Below are 21,990 nucleotides of genomic sequence, written 5' to 3' on the forward strand. Positions count from 1 at the left end.
AAATTTTGAACTTTAATATATTTAAAACAAAAATCATCTTGACATAGAAATGCAGGCTAAATCAGGCCCTAGACTTAAGATCTGATGATCAATAATTAACTAAAAATATAAAAAGTTATTATCAATCAGTTTTAACTCATTTTATAAATGAGATTTGATGTTATTTTTAGATATTTTAATACTCATTTATTAAAATAAACAAAAAACAAATTAACAATGACCTAAAATATCATCATTTGTATTAAGATTTTAGTTTTACATAGATCAAAACTCCTATTCCATTATTAGATTACTCTCTCCGTCTCACAAATTTTATCACACTTTGATCGGGCACGAGTTTTAAGAAATGTAATGAAAAATGAGTTGAAAAGGTTAATGGAGAGTGAGTCCTATTTTTATACTCCTACTATATTAGTTTTATAATGAAATGTGAGTGAGATTAGTTAATGTTATATGAGGTCCACTGTAAAAAATGGTTAAAAGGAAAATATAATAAATTTTGTGGGACGGACGAAAATAGAAAAATGAGACATAATTTAAGGGACTAAGGGAATATTATTATAGAATAGAGTGAACTACAAAAATAGTCCATGGACTATGCGTTTATCTCGCCATTAGTCCCTGGACTTTCAAAATATCCCCACACAACCCTGAACTAAGCGTTTATCTCGAAAATTGTCATTTTTCACTGCTTCGGGACGAAAATACCATTTTGGGGGAATTTGGACAATTTGGTCTTTTTACATTTTAAATCTGATATTATTTCATGCACTAAATTCAAAATTATCATCTTCTTCCCTTTTACTATCCTTCACTTTGTTTCTTTATTTCAATATTAGATTTAATTTTATAAAATTTTAATTTTAATTTTAATTTTTAAATATCAATTAATTTTTATTAATTATTAAAATTACTGGTATTAAATAACAAATTAATAGTTTTAATCAATATTTAATAGTTTTAATCATAAATAGATCATATAACACGATTTATTCTGATATAAATATTCATCTAATGTAAGACTAATATAATTTTCGTTTATTAATTTGAAAACAATCAAAATTAACTAGAAAATTTCAACAAAAATTCTCCTATATCAAAAGGGAAGAAGAATGATAATTTTGAAAAAATATCAGATTTAGTACATTATTGAAATAATATCAGGTTTAAAATGTAAAAAGACTAAACTGTCCAAATTCCCCCAAAACCCCCGAAAGGGTATTTTTGTCCCGAAAGAGTGAAAATGACTATTTTCGAGATAAATGCATAGTCCAGAGTTGTCTGGGAATATTTTAAAAGTCCAGGGACTAAGAGCGAGATAAACGCTTAGTGCCGGGACTATTTTTATAGTTCACTGTATGGAACTACATGGAATAAAACATGACTCTAGCAAGTTAGAAACCCCCCAAACTAAGTAGTCAAATAAAGGATCAGTAGCAAAGTCAGAAACCCACTCTAGCAAGTAAGAGCTCAGTATAGATAACTGTCGATCAAACGATAAAGATAAGAAATACGAAAAAATGGAAGCTGTGTATCAAATATTTGCGTCTGCTTTGGTGTTTTTGGTGTTGATATACACATGGAAATTAGTGAATTGGGCATACATCACCCCCAAGAGACTGGGAGAAGCCCTGAGGAAGCAAGGGTTCAAAGGCAATTCCTACAAATTGGTATATGGCGACTTTAAGGAGATGATGCAGTGGGTCCAGGAAGCCAGGAACAAACCCATCAATCTTGATGATGATATCAAGAAGAGAGTTGCTCCCTTTCTCATCAACACCATTCACAAATATGGTGTGTTGATCTTCTAGTTATTTCAAAGAATCATGCTCTAATTAGAGTGAGAGATTTGATAGCATGATTGTTAGATCAACATCTTTGATCCTATGTTACAATATGTTGGAAAAAATGAAAAGAGAGAGAGAGAGATTTGATAATTGTTAGATTAATATCTTTGATGCTATGTTACAATATGTTGGAAAAATTAAGTCTTGAAGCTTTCTTCAAAATATGGTGTCTTGAAGCTTTCTTCAAAATATGGTGTTTTAGTATCTTTGATGCTATGTTACAATATGTTGGAAAAATTAAGTCTTGAAGCTTTCTTCAAAATATGGTGTTTTAATATCTTTGATGCTATGTTACAATATGTTGGAAAAATTAAGTCTTGAAGCTTTCTTCAAAAGAGAGAGAGGGATTTGATAACATGATTGTTAGATTAATATCTTTGATGACATGATACTCTCTGTTGGAAAAATGGAATCTTGGAGCTTGATAAATTATTTCACCTTCTGATTCACATTGGTTGAGTGCATCAGTTTTTGAGGGTTCTGGTGAATGTTCATACAATTGATTTTCTTGTTTGGGTTGATGTCGATTTTTTAGGAAATGAGTCGTTTATTTGGTTCGGACCAAGGCCTGTGATTATCCTGACTGATCCCGACCTAGTTAAGGAGGTGCTGACCAAGAGCTATCTGTACCTGAAGCCGGAGAACCGGAATCCACTGACGAAGCTGCTTGCACAAGGACTTGTGAGCTATGAGAAAGACAAATGGGCCAAGCACAGGAAAATCATCAACCCGGCTTTCCATCTTGAGAAATTGAAGGTTTTCTATTGCAAATTCTTGTTTCCTCTGCTCTTATACTTGAGAAAAAAGTGTTTTAGGAAAAAATGATCTCTTGGTTGCTGAAATGTCTTATTTCAAGTTATTGTGGTTGAGTAGCCATTTTGAAGATATGAAGGTTTTCTATTGCAAATTCTTGTTTTCTCTGCTCTTATACTTGAGAAATTGAAATGTTTTAGGCCAAATTGATCTCTTGGTTGCTGAAATGTCTTATTTCAAGTTATTGTGGTTGAGTAGCCATTTTGAAGATATGAAGGTTTTCTATTGCAAATTCTTGTTTTCTCTGCTCTTATACTTGAGAAATTGAAATGTTTTAGGCCAAATTGATCTCTTGATATGTGAAACATCTTATGTCAAGTTGTGTGGTTGAGTAGCAAATTTGAAAATTCCTACTGACATAAGTTTGCTTGCTTTTGTCCTTGCTGTTTTGCTCGGGCGCAGCTCATGATTCCAGCCTTCTATTTGAGCTGTGACGAAGTTCTGAAAACATGGGAGAAGAATGTCTCATCGGAGGGATCTCTTGAGGTGGATGTATGGCCTTATTTGCAAAATCTAACGAGTGATGCAATATCAAGAACTGCGTTTGGTAGCTGCTACCAAGAAGGGAGACGAATATTTGAACTTCAGAGGGAACAGGCTGAGCACATCATGCAAGCCGTGCGCTCTATTTATATCCCGGGATGGAGGTAATAATAATAACACAAAAATCATGTTTTTCTCAATGCTGCAGATTTGAGTATTCGTGTGTGATATTCTCAACGCTGTAGATTCGTTCCCACCAGAAGGCACCGGAGGATGAAACAAATCGAGAAGGAAGTTCAGTCAACGATTCGAGGACTCATTGGCAAAAGGGTTGAGGCTATGAAGACAGGGGAAGCTATCCATGAGGACTTACTAGGCATAATGTTGGCTTCCAACTTCCAAGAGATCGAGGAGAGTGGCAACAAGAGGTTCGGGATGACCATTGATGAGGTGGTCGAGGAGTGCAAGCTGTTCTACTTCACTGGGCAGGAGACTACTTCCGTGTTGCTTGTTTGGACACTGGTGTTGTTAAGCAGATATCCTGACTGGCAGGCACGAGCAAGGGACGAGGTTATGCACGTCTTTGGAAACAGAACGCCAGATTTCGATGGGCTGAGTCAGCTCAAGATTGTAAGCAGTTTAAACAACTGTATTATGTTATCATTGAGTGAACTTATTTGATGATCATGAATCTTGATTACAGGTTACGATGATTTTGTACAAGGTGTTGAGGCTTTATCCCCCGGTGGTAGCTCTAGGCCGGCAAACCAGCGAGGAGACGAAGCTGGGGAAGTTCACCTTACCAGCCGGGGTTCAACTTTCGCTGCCAGTAATCATACTGCAGCACGACCCGAAAATCTGGGGAGACGACGCCATGGAGTTCAATCCAGGGAGATTCAGTGAAGGCGTGGCGAAGGCGCAAAAGGGCCCAGGTATATTCTTCCCGTTTGGCTGGGGGCCTCGGGTGTGCGTTGGGCAAGCGTTCGCAATGGTGGAGGCAAAAATGGCGGTGGCGGTGATGCTACAGAGGTTCTCGTTCGAGCTTTCTGCTTCGTATACGCATGCTCCTCTCAGTTTGATCACTACTCAGCCTCAGCATGGTGCTCACTTGCTTCTGCATAAGCTCTAGATTTTGTGTTTTTGAGGCTCTGATCACATATGGTGTGTATTTTACTGTCGTTTTGTTGTAAATAGGAGTATATAGTTTTACTGTTTGTGTAAGACAAAATCAAACCAAAGGATGAATGCTTAATTAACTGCCAATATCAGCATACTTAGCACTACAAACTACCACTGAGTTCATTCAAGGATAATACCTATTGTGATCACAGCCACCAACTGGAATAGTGATTCTAGGTGTATTTACAATCAAAAAGTGAAACATAGACCAGCAAAACACAGTTGAAGATCTCGCACATCCTACTTCTTTTGCGCGAGGAGCCTGAGCACATACCCCGAGCGAGCATTGGCTGGCATACCCATGAAAACCTCCAGACGGTGCGGATAGTCAGCCAGTATATTGCACAAGGCATACCTCTGATTCAGGGTGAGACCGTCCACAGTGCATAGCGTGTTGAAAAGCTCCTGCCTAGCCTTTCCCGTATCGTACTCATATCCAATCCTGGCAGCGAAAACCTCTAGGCGTGCGTTCGTTTCAGCATGGAGGTTTGCGAGAAACTCCATTAAAGCAGCATCCGAGGAGGGTTGCTTGCGTTTCTCACCTCCTGATTTGTTGCTAGTCATTTGCTTCTCGGTCTTCTCTGAAACGTTATCTGGAATATCTTCTTCTCCAGCCAGTGGAGCGGTCGATAGTTTCCCACCTCCTGATTTGTTGATAGGCATTTGCTTCTCGGTATTCTCTGAAATGTTATCTGGAATATCTTCTTCTCCGGCCAGTGGAGGGGTCTGATCGACTGGGACGGAAGGACGGTAGTAATTTCCATTGCACTGACTTCCGCCAGCCATCTGTTGACGCGCACGATCAGCAGAAACGTCAACGCCTTCAGCACCCCCTCCAGATGCTCGATCCTTTCCAAATACGCGCTGCCAAGTTACCCAGAAAGGCCACGATTTCGTCCTCATGCCCTCAGCCTGTGAATCTGCCTGTAATGCAGTATACAAAGCAATTGATATGTATGACAGTGTAATCTTCTTATAAAACTACAAATGCATACCTGAACGATCTGCTCCCACCGCTAATCATCACAGTCAATCTTGTAATCGCCATCCAGGTTAAACCGCACACCACTCCTGCCAAGGATTTTCCTGAGGGCGTTATAACTCATCTCCCACTCCGCAATCTTGGATTTTATATGTGGTCTGGCCTTGAGGTCAGAGTTCCGGAACTCTGTACGAATCCTATCCTCGATTATCCCTAGATATCCAGCCCGAAATCCTTTGTCAGATATCCAGCCACGAGCCTTGAGCAGAAGCAAGGTTGCGGCCAAGATTTCTTCTTCCCGGACCGTCCACATTCGCAGAGTTTGTTCCCCCTTTCGATATTTCTGCCTTGGGCCGTCCGGCATCCCTAGGAGATAACAATTAACAACAACACAGCATATCATACAGTTCATCAGCAACATCCAACCAATTATAATATGCTAATTCATTTCCCCAAACACAAAATATACACACCCCTTCCATGATGCTACCGATTGCTGGACAAATTCCACCTACAACAACAGTTTCCACAACTAAAAATTGCGTTTTCAAGCGTATCCTAAAATTGAAACACCTCTGTCGTAGCCCTAATCGGAGGTCTTGGTACAATCAATGGCATAACAAAAACTAAAATTGAACCAAAAATCATGAGTATACACAAAATTGCAACTGCGATGAGTGCTCCAAATTAACCTAGGCTACCACAATGACGCGATTGAAAAAATCGAGCGGATGGAGATGCTAACCTTGCGAGCGTAGTAGCCCAGACTGCATCTCCGATTCTCTACTCGTTTTCACACGAACCGATGTCTGCCCTTTATTTGCCTCTTCTGCTCTGCAAAAATATTTTTGCTGCTCAAATTTCTAACTTCGCGCCTTTTTGGAGGGCATTTCGGGCAATTCATGAATGTACTAGGCCTTATTTATTGCTGAAAAGACTCTAATTTACTCCAGCCAAGTCTCAATCGGATTTACTACTCCTATCCTATTCCTTCCATGCTAATTGAGACGGTTTTTTTAGCGCATAAATTAAGAAAAATTATGTTACGTGAGTTATGTAAAGGGAAAATAAAGGGAAAAATTAAAAAGGTAGAGAAATTAAGAGAGAAAATAGTAAGAGAGAGTAAAGTAGATGCGAAAAAATGTATTGACTTTTACTAAAAAGAGATATAACTCTATTACTATGGAACGTACCAAAATGACAAAATGACTTTATTACTATGGAACAGAGGGAGTACTATTCTCTCCGTCCCCATTAATTGGCACCGGTTGATTTATCATGGGTATAAATATAGTGAAAAATGAGTAAAAAACATTGGTGGAATACGAGACCTATTTTTATATACTCCCTTCGTCCCACTTAAATTGAAACATTTGGGAATCGCCACGGGATTTTATGTAGTGTTATTTTGTGAGTTAATGAAAAGAGAGTAAAGTAGGTGAGATGAAAAAAGTAGAGATAGAGTTATTTTCCATTTTAGAAAACGTTTAATTTTTAATGGGACAAACAAAAAGGAAGACGTTTCATTTTTAGTGGGACAGAGGGAGTATTAATTTTATAATAAAATGCAAGTGTGATTAATTAATAGAATGTGAGGTCCATTACCAAAAATAGTACTCCTACCTCTGTCCCGTATTAACTGTCACATTTACTTTTCTGCACTCGTTTTGTAAAAATAATAGGTGAAATAGTAAAGAAAGAGATAGAATAATGTAAAGAAGACTTTTCTCTACCTTATTTTATATCTTATTTTACTATTTCTCGGCTTTAACTATTTATTACTCCCTCCGTGCTATAGTAATGAGACATTTCTTTTCGACACGGAGATTAAGAAAAATTGTGTTAGATGAGTTAAGTAAAGGGAGGATAAAGTGGAAAATGAAAAAGGTAGAGAGACGAAGAGAGGAAAAAGTAAGAGAGAGTAAAGTAGGTGTGGAAAAATGTGTTGACTTTTACTAAAAATGGAAATGACTCTATTACTATGAAACGTACCTAAATGATAAAATGACTCTATTACTATGAAACGGAAGGAGTATCATTTTACAAAACGAATATAGAAAATTAAATGTGATAGTTTCTGCAAGACAGAGTTAGTAAAAGGTAAGAATGTCAATTAACAGAAAATGGACGAAAAAAGAAATTAGTGCACTAACAAGGGACGTATGTAAAAGAAAACTGGTTACGGAGTAAGTATATATCTGATACTACTTCACAACAAAGAAAGTGAACAATTCCCAAAATTCTTTGAGTATGGGACAAATTTTCCATTCACATACTTGACTATTTATATGATTAAAGTTCTTAACTTAGTTGCTCCCATTTTTAACAACTAAAAATCTCAAATTGTTAGGAAGTGCTTCCGTCTATAATCAATGGTTAAAAAACAACTAAAACGACAATGAGTCATGCTCCCTCGGTCCCTCCGTCACATAGAAATATGTCATTTAGGATTGATAAAGTTTTAATGCATATTAGTAAAATAAGAGGGAGAAAAAAATTGTTGAAATTGTGTAGTAAGTGATGGAATCCATAAATAATAAAATTAAAAAAGAAGGAAAAATAGATTATTATAAATGGATATGGAATATTTCTATAGGACGAAAAATGAAATATGACATATTCCATATTTTAATGGGACGAATGGAGTATTTCATTGTGAAGTGTACGTGTAAGGTGATAAATCATTGCATGTCCGTTGTTCAATTAAAAAATTTATGGCAAGCATTTATCTTAATTCTTTAATTAGCATGGGTAATTGTTTTTGTGCATGTAAAGATATGAGTGTACGTGTAAGGTGAGAAGTCTTTGCATGTCTCTTATTCAATTAAAATATTTATGGCAAGCATTTCTCTTAATTCTTTAATTAACATGGGTAATTGTTTTTGTGCATGTAAAGAAATGAGTGTACGTGTAAGGTGAGAAGTCTTTGCATGTCTCTTGTTCAATTAAAATATTTATGTCAAGTTGTATTTTTGAAGACAGCATAGGAACCTCTTCCAAGTATATATATATGGGTTGATCATACAATAAAGAGATGAAATAAGAAAAAATGGAAGGTGTGTATCAAATACTAATATTTGCGTGTGCTTTGGTGTTGATATACACATGGAAATTACTGAATTGGGCATACATCACGCCCAAGAGACTGGAAGAAGCACTGAGGAAGCAAGGGTTCAAAGGTAATCCCTACAAAGTGTATGGAGACTTCATGGAGATAGGGCAGTGGGCAATGGAAGCCAGGAGCAAACCCATCAATTTTAATGACGATATCAAGAAGAGAGTTGTCCCCTTTCTCCTCAACACTATTCACAAATATGGTATGATTCATTTTCTAGTTATTTCATTTACACAAAAAAGTTAGTGGAATTGGAGTCCTATTTTTTTATATATATCAGTGTTAGACCATCCATGATTGTTGACTAGCACACGGACTAGCGGCTAGTCCTAGCGCTAGTCCACTATTGCGACCGGCTAGCGGTGACGAACGAGCCCGACGGACAATCTCTTGTCCATCGGATAAGTCGCTAATCCGCTATTGTGGGCTCCCGACGAATGAGCAGACGGATTAGCGGTTTTTTTCAATTTTTTTTCAAAGCTCTATATATACGGTTCGTTAACTTCATTTTCATTTTCCCCATATTCGTGTCGAAATTTTAATTCCGTATTTGTATGAATTTGTGATTTTGTGATTTTATTTGTTGGGATGTTCTAGTGCTAGTCCTAGTGCTTGTCTATTATTGTGCAGTGGGATATCCTAGTGCTGTGGCTAGTCCCAGTGACTTGGCAGGAGGTGTTTTTGGCTAGTCAGCCGGGATATCCGCCCTATTGTGGATGCTCTTATAATAAAAACTAAGTTAGTCGAACGTAGGTCCCACTACTAAAAATGATAAAAATGTAATCCGAAAAATTTTATGAGATGGACGAAAATAGAAATAAGTAACAAATTTTAAGGAACTTGGGAGAGTGTTTAGTTTTTGTGGGTATATGATGAATGTTCACTTTGGTTGTAAACTTGTAATGCTAATTGATTTTGTTGATATGGATTTACTCCATTTAGGAAAGGAGTCGTTTGTTTGGTTCGGACTAAGGCCTGCGATAATCTTGACCGATCCCGACCTAGTCAAGGAAGTGATGAGCAAGAGCTATCTCTACCTGAAGCTGATTGGCCCGAGTAATCCATTGACGAATCTGCTTGCACAAGGACTTTCAGCCTATGAGAAAGACAAATGGGCCAAGCACAGGAAAATCATCAACCCTGCTTTCCACCTTGACAAATTGAAGGTTAATTGAATTGTTGTGGTTGAGTTGCATTTGCTTGCGTTTTCTTCTTACTCTTTTGCTCGGGTGCAGCTCATGATTCCGGCCTTCTACGCGAGCTGTGACGAAGTTGTGAAAGCGTGGGAGAAGAATGTCTCACCGGAGGGATCTCTTGAGGTGGATGTATGGCCTTATTTGGAAACTATAACTAGCGATGCAATATCAAGAACTGTGTTCGGTATCAGCTACCAAGAAGGGAGACGAATATTCGAACTTCAGAAGGAACAGGCTAAGCACGTCATGCACATCGCGGGCTCTATATACATCCCGGGATGGAGGTAATAATAATGAGTACTAACACACAAGAAATCCTGTTTTAATATCATCGTGTGGATATTTTTAATACACTGCGTTGATTAGTTAGCAGAGTTAGCAATTTAAAAAAGTTAGCAATTAATCACACCCCTCGTGTGTGATATGTAATATGTGTGTTTCGCAATGCTGTAGATTCTTTCCCACAAGAAGGCACCGGAGGATGAAGCAAATCGAGAAGGAAGTTCAGTCAACGATCCGAGGACTCATTGGCAAAAGGGTTGAGTCTATGAAGACGGGGGAAGTTGTCCATGAGGACTTACTAGGCATAATGGTGGCGTCCAACTTGCAAGAGATCGAGGAGAGTGGGAACGAGAGGTTCGGGATGACCATTGATGAAGTAGTTGAGGAGTGCAAGCTGTTCTACTTCACTGGCCAGGAGACTACTTCCGCGTTGCTTGTTTGGACACTGGTGTTATTGAGTAGACACACCGACTGGCAGGCACGAGCTAGGGATGAGGTTATGCGCGTGTTTGGCAACAGAGCACCGGATTTCGATGGGCTGAATCAGCTCAAGATTGTAAATAGTTGTAGTTTAATCAACTGCATTATGTTATTACCGAGTGGACGTACTAAATCATGATCTTGATCGCAGGTTACGATGATTTTGTACGAGGTGTTGAGGTTTTATCCCCCGGTGGTAGCTCTAGGCCGGCAAACCAGCGAGGAGACGAAGCTGGGGAAGTTCACCTTACCAGCCGGGGTTCAAATTTCGCTGCCAGTAATCATACTGCACCACGACCCGAAAATCTGGGGAGACGACGCCATGGAGTTCAATCCAGGGAGATTCAGTGAAGGCGTGGCGAAGGCGCAAAAGGGCCCGGGTATATTCTTCCCGTTTGGCTGGGGGCCTCGGGTGTGCGTTGGGCAAGCGTTTGCAATGGTGGAGGCGAAAACGGCGGTGGCCATGATGCTACAGAGGTTCTCGTTCGAGCTTTCTGCGTCGTATACGCATGCTCCTCTCAGTATAATCTCTACTCAGCCTCAGCACGGTGCTCACTTGCTTCTGCATAAGCTCTAGATTTTTTGTTGTGTTATTTTACTATGTTGTGTTACTAATCTTGGATTTTATATGTGGTCTGGCCTTGAGGTCAGAGTTCGGGAACTCTGTACGAATCCTATCCTCGATTATCCCTAGATATCCAGCTTTAAATCCTTTGTCAGATATCCAGCCACGAGCCTTAAGTAGAAACAAGGTTGCGGCCAAGATTTCTTCTTCCCGGACTGTCCACATTCGCAGAGTTTGTTCCCCCTTTCGATATTTCTGCCTTGGGCCGTCCGGCATCCCTAGGAGATAACAATTAACAACAACACAGCATATCATACAGTTCATCAGCAACATCCAACCAATTATAATGTGTCAATACATTTCCCCAAACACAAAATATACACACACCTTCCATGATGCTACAATTTGCTGGACGTTTTCCTCCCAAAATACCACCTACAAATACAGTTTCCACAATTAAAAATTGCGTTTCCACAACAGTATCCTAAAATTGAAACACCTCTGTCGTAGCCCTAATCGGAGGTCTTGGTATAATCAATGGCATAACAAACAGTAAAATTGAACCAAAAATCATTAGTATACACAAAATTGCAACTGCAATGAGTGCTCCAAATTAACCTAAGCTAACACATTGACGCGATTGAAAAAATCGAGTCGATAGAGATGCTAACCTTGCGAGCGTAGTAGCCCAGATTGCATCTCCGATTCTCTACTCGATTTCGCACCAAATGATGTCTCTGCCCTTTATTTGCCTCTTCTGCTCTGCAAAAATATTTTTGCTGCTCAAATTTCTAACTTCGCGCCTTTTTGGAGGGCATTTCGGGCAATTCATGAATATACTAAGCGTTATTTATTGTTGAGAAGACTCTAATTTATTACTCCGGCCATACTCAAAAGTCAAAACACCATTTCTTGGGGACTCGCTCACGCCACAAAATCTCAATCAGATTTACTACTACTTCCTCCGTCCCATAAGAACATCCACAATGGATGCCCGATCTCACGCCGATCGGCTGAAATCGGGCTCGGGCATGATCGGGCATCCATTGCAGAGGTCGAGCGTGCCCGAGGACGACCGAGAGTTCGGTCGCGCCCCATCTCGCGCCCGATCCATCGAGCGTGGGATCGGGTGCCCATTGCAGGGTCGCGCCCGATCACGCGTTGGCCCGATCAACGCGTTTTTGTATTTTTTTTTTCTTTTTCAATTCTATAAATATACCTTAATTTCACTCACTTTTCACACAACTTTTACACATCTCTCTCAACTCTCTCTCCATTGCAATATCTCTTTCACTCACTTTTTCAAAATGTTTTCCGGGGAAGATATTGGTCGGTCTATGGAACGCGCAATGTTTGCTTTCGGGAACCAGATTCTCGCCGGGATTCGTGCAATACAAGAGCAAGAGCAAGCCCAACAGCAGGCCCAAGAGCAGGTCCCGAGGCCCATCCGTCGAGAGTATGTCCTAGCTCATCAACGTCTGTTCAAGGACTACTTCGCCGAACATCCCCGATGAGGCGCGCCGATTTTTCGCCGACGGTTTAGGATGCGGCGAGAGATGTTTCTCCAGATTGTTCACGCGTAGGAGGCGCGCGACGAGTACTTCCAGCAGCGGGAAGATGCGGCCCACAGAAAGGGTCCATCCCCGCTGACGAAGTGCACGGTTGCGCTTCGTCAATTGGCATACGGCACTACAGCGGACATGTTCGACGAGCATCTTCACGTCGGGATACAACTGGCCGGGAGTGTCTGGTAAATTTTTGTGCAGGCGTTATTGACGCCTTCGGCGCCACATATTTGCGCAAGCCGAATGCCCAAGACTGCCGGGACCTGCTGCGGATGCACAATACGGTGCACGGCTTTCCTGGAATGTTAGGGAGTATTGATTTTATGCACTGGGAGGAATTGTCCTTCAACGTGGAGAGGCCAATTCACCAGTGGGTATAGGGGTATCCACCCGACGATGATCCTTGAAGCAATCGTTGACCACAGTCTTTGGATTTGGCATGCTCACTTTGGCGTGGCGGGGTCCAACAACGACATGAATGTGCTGAACTCGTCCAGTCTCTTCACCGAGCAATGCAATGGCAACGGTCCAGTTATCAGTTTCACTGCCAACGAACGACATCATCATATGGGGTACTACTTAGCCGACGGCATTTACCCGAGATGGCCAGTTTTCTTGAAAACGATCTCCTGCCCAACGGGTGCGAAGAGAGAGTTTTTTTGCGGCAAAGCAGGAGGCTGCTCGGAAGGACGTGGAGCGAGGATTCAGTGTGCTTCAAGCGCGTTGGGGAATAGTGAAAGGCCCGGCTCGTTCCTGGTACAAGCATCATATCGCTAATGTCATGTACGCGTGCATCATCTTGCACAACATGATTATTCACGATGAAGGTCGTGCAGCTAGCCAGTGGTCCGACGATGAAACCGCTCCGAGCGCAGGTCATGCAGCCCCGCCGGTCGTTCGAGGTTTACCCTATGGACTCAGCGAGAGATTACAAGCTCAGGAGAGCATGCGCCACCAACAAGCTCATCTTGATCTCATGAACGACATGATTGAAGAAGTTTGGACACGTAGTGGTCGTTGAAATTGTACCTCTTAATTGTAACTTTAAAAAAAATAATTAAGTAATGTATGTTTTTTGCTAGTTCTTTAATTTAGAAGTCTAATTTTGCTATTTATAATTGGTAAACATAAAAAAAAAATTAAAATTGAAATTGAAATGAGAAATGGATAATAGATAGGGCATGCACTAGGGCTCCACCATTGCAGAAAGATAGGGCATGCTGACGTGACAACCACTAGGGCTCTCACTAGGGCATCCATTGTGGATGCTCTAAAAGATGACACACTTGTGAGATGACCCGAGATTTTAGAAGGTTTTGTTTTGTGTGTTAGGTGGAAAGAGAAAATAATAATATTTATATTAATGTGAGAGAGAACTTTTTTCAAAAAAGGAAATGTGACATCTTTTGTGGGACAAACTAAAAAGGAAAGTGTGACATCTTTTGTGGGACGGAGGGAGTACCATTTAAAATTTAATTTTATAAAATTAAATCTAATATTAAAATAAAGAAACAAAGTGAAGGATGGAAAAAGGAAAGAAGAATGATAATTTTGAAATAATATCAGATTTAGTATATCACTGAAATAATATCAGATTTAAAGTGTAAAAAGACCAAATTTCCCAAACCCCCAAAACCCCCTAAAAGAGTATTTTCGTAACGAAACAGTGAAAAATGACCAATTTTGAAGTAAACGCTTAATCCAGGGTCATCTGAGGATATTTTTAAAGTCCAGGATTCAATTGCGAGATAAACACATAGTCCAGGTACTATTTTTTTAATCACTCTTTGTTAAAAAAAACAACTAAAAAGACAATGAGTCATAGTATTTCATAATGTAGTGTACGTGTACGGTGAGAAATCATTGCACGTCTGTTGTTCAATTAAAATATTTATGGCAAGCATTTATCATATAATATTTTTAATTAGTATAGGTAATTGTTTTTGTGCATGTAAAGACATGAGTGTACGTGTAAGGTGATAAATCATTGCATGTATGTTGTTCAATTAAAATATTTATGGCAAGCATTTATCTTAATTCTTTAATTGACATAGGTAATTGTTTTTGGTGAGAAGTGTTTGCATGTCTTCTGTTCAATTAAAAAAATATTTATGTCAGGTTGTGTTTTTGAAGACAGCATAATTAGATCCTCCTCCCAGTATATAAGCATGTCGATCAAACCATAAAGAGATGAAATAAGAAAAAATGGAAGGTGTGTATCAAATAATACTAATATTTGTGTGTGCTTCGGTGTTGATATACACATGGAAATTACTGAATTGGGCATACTTGAAGCCCAAGAGACTGGGAGAAGCACTGAGGAAGCAAGGGTTCAAAGGTAATTCCTACAAATTGGTGTATGGCGACTTCATGGAGATAGGGCAGTTGGTCATGGAAGCCAGAAGCAAACCCATCAATCTTGATGATGATATCAAGAAGAGAATTTTCCCCTTTCTCATCTACACTATTAACAAATATGGTACAAATATGGTACTCCATGTTTCTTTTTAATTTCTAGTATTTTCAAACGATCATGCTATGTTACTGTATACTCCCTCCGTCCCACTTTAGGAGTCCCGGTTTATCATATTTGGGTGTTCCACTTTAGGAGTCCCGGTTGGAATATTCCATAATTGGTATTAGGCCCCGCATTCCACTAACCTTTTTCCACTCATATTTTATTATAAAACTAATATAAAAAAAGTAGGACCCACATTCCACTATCTTTTTTCAGTAACTTTCCTTTACATTTCTTAATATCCGTGCTGAACTCAACCGGGACTTTAAAGTGGGACGGAGGGAGTAGTCTATATGTAACTTTGCAAATTGATGATGTAGGAAAGGAGTCGTTCGTTTGGTTCGGACCAAGGCCTTCGATTATCTTGACTGATCCGGACCTAGTTAAAGAAGTGATGACCAAGAGCCATGTGTTCCCGAAGCTGGTTAGCCCGAATCCACTCACGAATCTGCTTGCACAAGGACTCGCGGCCTACGAGAAAGACAAATGGGCCAAGCACAGGAAAATCATCAACCCTGCTTTCCACCTTGACAAATTGAAGGTTAATTCAATTGTTTTAGGCCAAATTAATTCATCTCTTGATATGTGAAACATGAGCAAATAGTAGTTTGCTTTTTCTCCTTTTACTCCCTTCAGTACCACAGAATTTGTGGAATTGGAATTGGAATTTGGAGCCTTCAATTTCAAATCTGACCGTTCGGTACTGCAAAATATGTGGATTTGAAATTGAATTACAATTTCAGTTTCTATCAGTTCCACACCAGAAAATTGAAATTCCAAATAATTATAAAATTAGACATACTACATAAAGTAAAAACACACCACACTCCACACACACTTTCACACACATTAACACACACACGCAGTCACACACATTAACACACATAGTCTCTCTCACACACATACTGTTACACATAACGTCACACACACACATTACACACTCATGTGAGTGTGTGCATAATTTCTATAAATTCAATTTCCTATCATTTTTACCGAACAAAGGATTTTGAATAGAATTATAATTCAATTCCGCTAAATTCAATTCTGTAGAATTCTAGTTCCAATTCAATTCCAATTCCGTGTACCGCACGGACCCTTACTGTTTTTTTCTGCTTGGGTGCAGCTTATGGTTCCGGCCTTCTACATGAGCTGTGACGAAGTTCTGAAAGCGTGGGAGAAGAATGTCTCATTGGAGGGATCTCTTGAGGTGGATGTATGGCCTTATTTGGAAACTCTAACGAGCGGTTCAATATCAAGAACTGCGTTCGGTAGCAGCTACCAAGAAGGGAGACGAATATTCGAACTTCAGAGGGAACTGGCTGAGCACATCATGCACACCGTGCGCTCTATATACATCCCGGGATGGAGGTAATAATAAAGTAACACACATGAAATCCTGGTTTTAATTTCTCAAGTATTTGTGTGTGAGGGGTTGCGTTATATTGCTAACTTTTTAAGTTGCTAACTCTGTTAACTCATCAATGCAGTGTATTAAAAATGTCGACACGGTGACATTAAAATGTCAACACGGTATATTGAAATGTCAACAAAATTATGTGTTGACATTTTTTGTTGATATTTTTATTACACTACGTTGATGAGTTAGCAATTGATCACACCCCTCGTGTGTGATATGTCATATGTGTGTTTCGCAACACTGTAGATTCTTTCCCACCAGAAGGCACCGGAGGATGATGCAAATCGAAAAGGAAGTTCAGTCAATGATCCGAGGCCTCATTGGTAAAAGGGTTGGGGCTATGAAGACAGGGGAGGCTGTCCATGAGGACTTGCTAAGCATATTGTTGGCCTCCAACTTCCAAGAGATCGAGGAGAGTGGCAACAAGAGGTTCGGGATGACAATAGATGAAGTAGTCGAGGAGTGCAAGCTGTTCTACTTTGCTGGGCAGGAGACTACTTCCGCGTTGCTTGTTTGGACACTGGTGTTATTGAGTAGACACCCCGACTGGCAGGCACGAGCAAGGGACGAGGTTATGCGCGTATTTCACAACCGAGAACCAGATTTTGATGGGCTGAATCAGCTCAAGATTGTAAGTGGTTTGATCAACTGCATTATGTTATTGTTGAGTGGACTTATTTACTTCATGATCTTGATCGCAGGTTACGATGATTTTGTACGAGGTGTTGAGGCTTTATCCACCGGTGGCAATTGTAAGCCGGAGAGTCACTGAGGAGACGAAGCTGGGGAAGTTCACCTTACCAGCCGGGGTTCTGCTTTTGTTGCCAGTTATCATACTGCAGCACGACCCGGAAATCTGGGGAGACGACGCCCTGGAGTTCAATCCGGGGAGATTCAGTGAAGGTGTGGCGAAGGCACAAAAGGGGCCGGGTATATTCTTCCCGTTTGGCTGGGGGCCTCGGGTGTGCGTTGGGCAAACGTTTGCGATGCTGCAGGCGAAAATGGCGGTGGCGATGATGCTAAGGAGGTTCTCGTTCGAGCTTTCTGCGTCGTATACGCATGCTCCTCTCAGTTTGATCAATACTCATCCTCAGTATGGTGCTCACTTGCTTCTGCATAAGCTCTAGATTTTGTGTTTGGAGGCTTTGATCAATATGTTGTTATTTTACTATGTGGTTGTGTTACCAATCTATGTTGTGTGAAATAAATGGTGTGCATAGTTAATCAAATAGGCTGTGCTAGTCTAATTGCAAATTTGCAACTGATTTTACATTGAACACTTTCCTATCTAATTTACATTAAACTCAAAAAGTTGATCAGATTTACATTAAACACTTTCCTATCCAGTTTTGTGAAGTCAATAAGAATAAAGAAAAATATTTTTGTGAACAAAGAAAAAGTTGATTTAACAATTGTTGTGACTTGAGATACATGTCCATAAATTGTACACGAGTATAACAACTTATTGGAGTGGCCAATTATACAAGAATGCCCTCAGCCACTTAATATAACTCTATTTTAACACTAATAACAAAAAAAAAGGAGTGACAAAATTTGTGAGGAGAAAGAAAAGTGGGAATTAAGTTTTTCTTCTTTTTTTTCATATATTCAGTCTTCTTACTTCAAAAAATACGTCGATTATCGAGCAAAACATTTTCCAACCATTCACAGAATACTTGTAAAAGATTAGTGAGTAAAATCAATTAGTAGAGATAAATATTTCGAGAAATATCACTTTCAAACGTAACACTCTATTAGAAATGGACCACTCAATCCTTAAATGGGTTTACAAGGGGGAGGATTATCCACACTTATATAGATTAGATGGGATCTTCACCAAGTCGGTCTTTTATCACGTGGGTAGGCAATGCAAGAGATAAGAGAACCATCATCGAACCAAGTCGGTCTTCCATCACGTGGGTAGGCAATGCAAGAGATAAGAGAACCATCATCGATGTGGGCCGGCAATGCAAGAGATAAGAGAACCATCATCGATGTGGGCCGGAAAGGACATCGATCTAGGTAGATAAGAGATAAAGAGAAATCCATCATTGACTTGGGCCCACTTTGATACCATATTAGAAATGAGCCACTCACCCCTTAAAAGGAGTTATAAGGAGAATGTTTATCCACATTTATATAGATTATATGAGATCTTCACCAAGTCGATGTGATACAGATGTTAGAGAATTTAACACACTCTTCATTATTTTTTACCTATCAATTTATTAAGCATTTTACCAATTTATTGAGCATTTTTTAAATTTGAAAAAAATCAAACTTTGAAGACCAATCAATTATCCAGAAGAAGCCACGTAGACAGTCTACACACCACATCCATTCTCTATATACATTCACTCCCTCCATTTTCCTTCTCCAAACTCACCTCCACCAATTATAGGTAACGTCTTCTATCACTCTACTGCACTTAGCTTCATTCAATTTGGCTCGGATTGTGTTGATTCTGTTCCGTGTTTGCGTTAATCCAGTTACCTCGCTTAATTATTAACTTTTTATGCGATAAATCTAGCATTTTCGTGGTGGATTTTGAGTAATTTGGTCGAAATTTATTGATTTGATTGTGTTGGCTGTCAGTGTTTATAACTTTTCATTTGATTCTATCCTGTAATTGTTGCTAATTTTTTGAATTTCATGTGTTTGCTAGTTGATTTGAAGTAATATTGCTGCTTACTTGAATTATGCATTTCAGTTAAAATTGTGAAATTCTGAATTAGAATTGTGCTTGAATTTGATTTTTGTCTTCGATTTGAAGGTTCCTGATAAAGTTGAATCACAGATGTGGTTTGATTACGTGAATCATGTTTTCCACAATTGAAGTACTAAATTTAAGTTTGCTGAAGTGTAGATTGAAGACAAAAATGGCTGCTTCATCGGCATGTGTAGTGGGAAATGGCTTAGGAACTGGTCTGAGCAAGGAAATATTCGGCCGGCAGTTTATCCAATCCACTAGTCTTCCGGCATTGAGCAATGCATCCAAATTCGTTACTATAAGAGCGTCTCAGGATCGGAAGATAAATGAAGGAAGACGAGGCTTTCTCAAGCTGTTGCTCGGCAATGCTGCTGTTGCAGTGCCTGCATTGGTAGGCAATGGCAAAGCAATTGCAGATGATCAAGGTGTTTCTAACTCGAGGATGTCTTATTCTAGGTTTTTGGAGTATCTGGATCAGGATAGAGTGCAAAAGGTGGATGTATTCGAAAACGGCACCATTGCTATTGTTGAGGCTGTTTCCCCTGAGTTGGGTAACCGGATTCAGAGAGTGCGCGTGCAGCTCCCGGGCCTCAGCCAGGAGCTTCTGCAGAAGCTGAGGGAGAAGAATATTGATTTTGCTGCACACAATGCTCAGGAAGATTCTGGCTCTGTTTTGTTCAACTTGATCGGAAATCTGGCCTTCCCGTTGCTTCTAATTGGTGGGCTTTTCCTTCTATCGAGACGAAACTCTGGTGGAATGGGCGGACCTGGTGGCCCGGGTTTCCCTTTGGGCATTGGTCAGTCAAAGGCTAAATTCCAAATGGAACCAAACACTGGGGTGACTTTTGATGATGTTGCTGGGGTGGATGAGGCAAAGCAAGATTTCGTGGAGGTGGTGGAGTTCTTGAAGAGGCCTGAGAGGTTCACTGCTGTGGGTGCTCGTATCCCTAAGGGGGTTCTTCTCGTTGGTCCTCCGGGTACGGGGAAGACCTTGCTAGCCAAGGCTATTGCTGGTGAAGCTGGTGTTCCCTTTTTCTCCATTTCAGGTTCTGAGTTTGTTGAGATGTTTGTGGGTGTTGGTGCTTCAAGGGTTCGTGATCTTTTCAAGAAGGCCAAGGAGAACGCGCCTTGTATCGTGTTTGTTGATGAAATTGACGCTGTTGGGCGTCAAAGAGGAGCAGGTATCGGTGGAGGGAACGATGAAAGGGAACAGACGCTGAACCAGCTGTTGACAGAAATGGATGGCTTTGAAGGGAACACCGGTGTGATTGTAGTTGCAGCAACTAACCGTGCAGATATTCTCGACTCTGCCTTGTTACGGCCAGGAAGGTTCGACAGACAGGTAATTTACACTGGCTGTTTGCTTCCCGGAGATGGATTATTGATGTTGCGACTTTTTTGCAGGTCTCTGTTGATGTACCCGATGTTCGTGGAAGAACTGACATTCTGAAGGTTCATGCGAGCAACAAAAAGTTCAGTACAGATGTATCACTTGAGATAATAGCCATGAGGACACCGGGTTTTAGTGGAGCTGATCTTGCTAATCTGTTGAACGAGGCCGCTATTCTGGCTGGTCGCCGTGGCAAGACAGCAATCTCGTCCAAAGAAATCGATGATTCGATTGATCGGATAGTTGCTGGAATGGAGGGAACAGTGATGACTGATGGCAAGAGCAAAAGTCTTGTGGCTTACCATGAAGTAGGTCATGCCATTTGTGGGTAAGTCAAAGACTAATCTCCTTTATACATATGCTAGCAAGAAATATCTTAGCTGTACTTATTATCATGCTTTCTATTCTTGATTATTATTAAGGATTAGTTTAGAAAGATAAAAAATAGTATAGGTGAATCTATAGATTATCAAGAAAGATTGGAACTTAGGATATTTCAATTCTCAAGGCCTTTGAGCTAGCTAACTTGATTCATATTCCATTGAATAAGGTAGATTTTGAGATGACCACCTTAGTGATTTTGTTGCATCTAGATATTATGAGTGAGTGATCGATTGTGGTCATGTTGCAGAACTCTAACTCCAGGCCACGACGCTGTCCAGAAGGTCACCCTAGTTCCGCGTGGTCAAGCACGTGGTCTGACCTGGTTCATCCCTTCTGACGATCCGACCTTGATATCCAAGCAGCAGCTGTTCGCCAGAATTGTTGGTGGGCTTGGCGGTAGAGCTGCCGAAGAGGTCATATTTGGCGAGGCCGAGGTGACAACTGGTGCAGCCGGTGATCTACAGCAGATCACTGGTTTGGCTAAGCAGGTAAACCTTGTTATGCTATATATGTTTGATGTTTTTCTCACTTATGGTCTATAAACTAAGTCTGTGGTTTCCCGGCCCCGTGTAGATGGTGGTTACCTTTGGCATGTCCGACATCGGGCCGTGGTCTCTGATGGACTCGTCTGCTCAAAGTGGCGACGTGATCATGAGAATGATGGCAAGGAACTCCATGTCCGAAAAGCTTGCTGAAGACATTGATGTCGCGATCAAGAATCTCTCAGACAGCGCATACGAGATCGCCCTGAGCCACATCCGGAACAACCGCGAAGCAATAGACAAGATTGTTGAAGTTCTGATTGAGAAGGAGACGATCACAGGTGATGAATTCAGAGCCCTTCTTTCTGAATTTGTCGAAATCCCAGAGGAAAACAGAGTGGCTCCTGCACCTGCTCCAGTAGCTGTTTGATTTCATGTTTCATTAAATTTGACCCTATAGCTATAGCTTACATGCTATTTTCCACACATTGTATAATTTCATATTTTCACTATAGTAGAATTCAGGTAAATATTACACCTACAAATTCCTCTATCATCTTCTATCTTATACTACATTTTTTT

The 21,990-nt window shown here is 40.2% G+C and overlaps 6 protein-coding genes across 8 annotated transcripts; 5 read left to right on the forward strand and 1 right to left on the reverse strand.

The window, feature by feature from the left end:
- Positions 1-1,414: 1,414 nt before the first annotated feature.
- Positions 1,415-4,430, forward strand: LOC125190507 (cytochrome P450 72A397-like). The gene is made up of 5 exons (XM_048087830.2): positions 1,415-1,794; positions 2,383-2,603; positions 3,063-3,307; positions 3,389-3,773; positions 3,847-4,430. The coding sequence occupies exons 1-5, from the start codon at positions 1,521-1,523 to the stop codon at positions 4,270-4,272; spliced, it is 1,551 nt and encodes a 516-aa protein (XP_047943787.1). The 5' UTR covers positions 1,415-1,520; the 3' UTR covers positions 4,273-4,430.
- LOC125190508 (uncharacterized) lies at positions 4,429-6,140 on the reverse strand. Of its 2 annotated transcripts, XM_089058958.1 has the most exons (3): positions 6,050-6,140; positions 5,318-5,670; positions 4,429-5,246 (listed from the first exon to the last, which is right to left on the reverse strand). In XM_089058958.1, exon 3 carries the CDS (start codon positions 5,223-5,225, stop codon positions 4,563-4,565), a length of 663 nt encoding a protein of 220 aa, XP_088915084.1. In that variant the 5' UTR covers positions 5,226-5,246; positions 5,318-5,670; positions 6,050-6,140; the 3' UTR covers positions 4,429-4,562. The 2 variants fall into 2 exon arrangements, with proteins under 2 accessions (XP_088915084.1, XP_047943788.1); XM_048087831.2 differs by having other exon boundaries at positions 5,318-6,106.
- Positions 6,141-8,326: 2,186 nt separating this feature from the next.
- On the forward strand, positions 8,327-10,992 carry LOC125190136 (cytochrome P450 72A397-like). Its single transcript, XM_048087339.2, has 5 exons — positions 8,327-8,621; positions 9,362-9,585; positions 9,655-9,899; positions 10,069-10,453; positions 10,529-10,992. The coding sequence occupies exons 1-5, from the start codon at positions 8,354-8,356 to the stop codon at positions 10,952-10,954; spliced, it is 1,548 nt and encodes a 515-aa protein (XP_047943296.2). The 5' UTR covers positions 8,327-8,353; the 3' UTR covers positions 10,955-10,992.
- A 1,287-nt stretch (positions 10,993-12,279) lies between these two features.
- LOC148926937 (uncharacterized) lies at positions 12,280-13,528 on the forward strand. Its single transcript, XM_089059303.1, has 3 exons — positions 12,280-12,418; positions 12,709-12,881; positions 13,181-13,528. The coding sequence occupies exons 1-3, from the start codon at positions 12,280-12,282 to the stop codon at positions 13,526-13,528; spliced, it is 660 nt and encodes a 219-aa protein (XP_088915429.1).
- A 1,161-nt stretch (positions 13,529-14,689) lies between these two features.
- On the forward strand, positions 14,690-17,671 carry LOC125190135 (cytochrome P450 CYP72A219-like). Of its 2 annotated transcripts, none has more exons than XM_089058873.1 (5): positions 14,690-14,986; positions 15,346-15,566; positions 16,149-16,393; positions 16,689-17,073; positions 17,144-17,671. In XM_089058873.1, exons 1-5 carry the CDS (start codon positions 14,713-14,715, stop codon positions 17,567-17,569), a joined length of 1,551 nt encoding a protein of 516 aa, XP_088914999.1. In that variant the 5' UTR covers positions 14,690-14,712; the 3' UTR covers positions 17,570-17,671. The 2 variants fall into 2 exon arrangements, with proteins under 2 accessions (XP_088914999.1, XP_088915000.1); XM_089058874.1 differs by having other exon boundaries at positions 14,690-14,845.
- A 1,613-nt stretch (positions 17,672-19,284) lies between these two features.
- Positions 19,285-21,964, forward strand: LOC125190134 (ATP-dependent zinc metalloprotease FTSH 2, chloroplastic). Its single transcript, XM_048087337.2, has 4 exons — positions 19,285-20,494; positions 20,557-20,870; positions 21,174-21,414; positions 21,500-21,964. The coding sequence occupies exons 1-4, from the start codon at positions 19,322-19,324 to the stop codon at positions 21,836-21,838; spliced, it is 2,067 nt and encodes a 688-aa protein (XP_047943294.1). The 5' UTR covers positions 19,285-19,321; the 3' UTR covers positions 21,839-21,964.
- Positions 21,965-21,990: the final 26 nt, after the last annotated feature.

This window comes from Salvia hispanica, chromosome 5, assembly GCF_029641045.1.
Source record: "Salvia hispanica isolate PSC_SH4W2 chromosome 5, Shi_PSC_v1, whole genome shotgun sequence".
NCBI lineage: Eukaryota > Viridiplantae > Streptophyta > Magnoliopsida > Lamiales > Lamiaceae > Salvia > Salvia hispanica.

Coding starts and splice junctions, on each gene's coding strand:
- LOC125190135 (XM_089058873.1), top strand. CDS start 14,713: ATGGAAGGTGTGTATCAAATAATACTAATATTTGTGTGTGCTTCGGTG. Junction 15,567..16,148: donor TCCACCTTGACAAATTGAAG/GTTAATTCAATT, acceptor GCTTGGGTGCAG/CTTATGGTTCCGGCCTTCTA. Junction 16,394..16,688: donor ATATACATCCCGGGATGGAG/GTAATAATAAAG, acceptor GCAACACTGTAG/ATTCTTTCCCACCAGAAGGC.
- LOC125190134 (XM_048087337.2), top strand. CDS start 19,322: ATGGCTGCTTCATCGGCATGTGTAGTGGGAAATGGCTTAGGAACTGGT. Junction 20,871..21,173: donor GTAGGTCATGCCATTTGTGG/GTAAGTCAAAGA, acceptor GTCATGTTGCAG/AACTCTAACTCCAGGCCACG. Junction 21,415..21,499: donor TCACTGGTTTGGCTAAGCAG/GTAAACCTTGTT, acceptor GGCCCCGTGTAG/ATGGTGGTTACCTTTGGCAT.
- LOC148926937 (XM_089059303.1), top strand. CDS start 12,280: ATGGAACGCGCAATGTTTGCTTTCGGGAACCAGATTCTCGCCGGGATT. Junction 12,419..12,708: donor GTATGTCCTAGCTCATCAAC/GTCTGTTCAAGG, acceptor ATTTTTGTGCAG/GCGTTATTGACGCCTTCGGC. Junction 12,882..13,180: donor AGAGGCCAATTCACCAGTGG/GTATAGGGGTAT, acceptor GCGGCAAAGCAG/GAGGCTGCTCGGAAGGACGT.
- LOC125190136 (XM_048087339.2), top strand. CDS start 8,354: ATGGAAGGTGTGTATCAAATACTAATATTTGCGTGTGCTTTGGTGTTG. Junction 9,900..10,068: donor ATATACATCCCGGGATGGAG/GTAATAATAATG, acceptor GCAATGCTGTAG/ATTCTTTCCCACAAGAAGGC. Junction 10,454..10,528: donor GGCTGAATCAGCTCAAGATT/GTAAATAGTTGT, acceptor TCTTGATCGCAG/GTTACGATGATTTTGTACGA.
- LOC125190508 (XM_089058958.1), bottom strand. CDS start 5,225: ATGAGGACGAAATCGTGGCCTTTCTGGGTAACTTGGCAGCGCGTATTT.
- LOC125190507 (XM_048087830.2), top strand. CDS start 1,521: ATGGAAGCTGTGTATCAAATATTTGCGTCTGCTTTGGTGTTTTTGGTG. Junction 1,795..2,382: donor CAACACCATTCACAAATATG/GTGTGTTGATCT, acceptor TCGATTTTTTAG/GAAATGAGTCGTTTATTTGG. Junction 2,604..3,062: donor TCCATCTTGAGAAATTGAAG/GTTTTCTATTGC, acceptor GCTCGGGCGCAG/CTCATGATTCCAGCCTTCTA.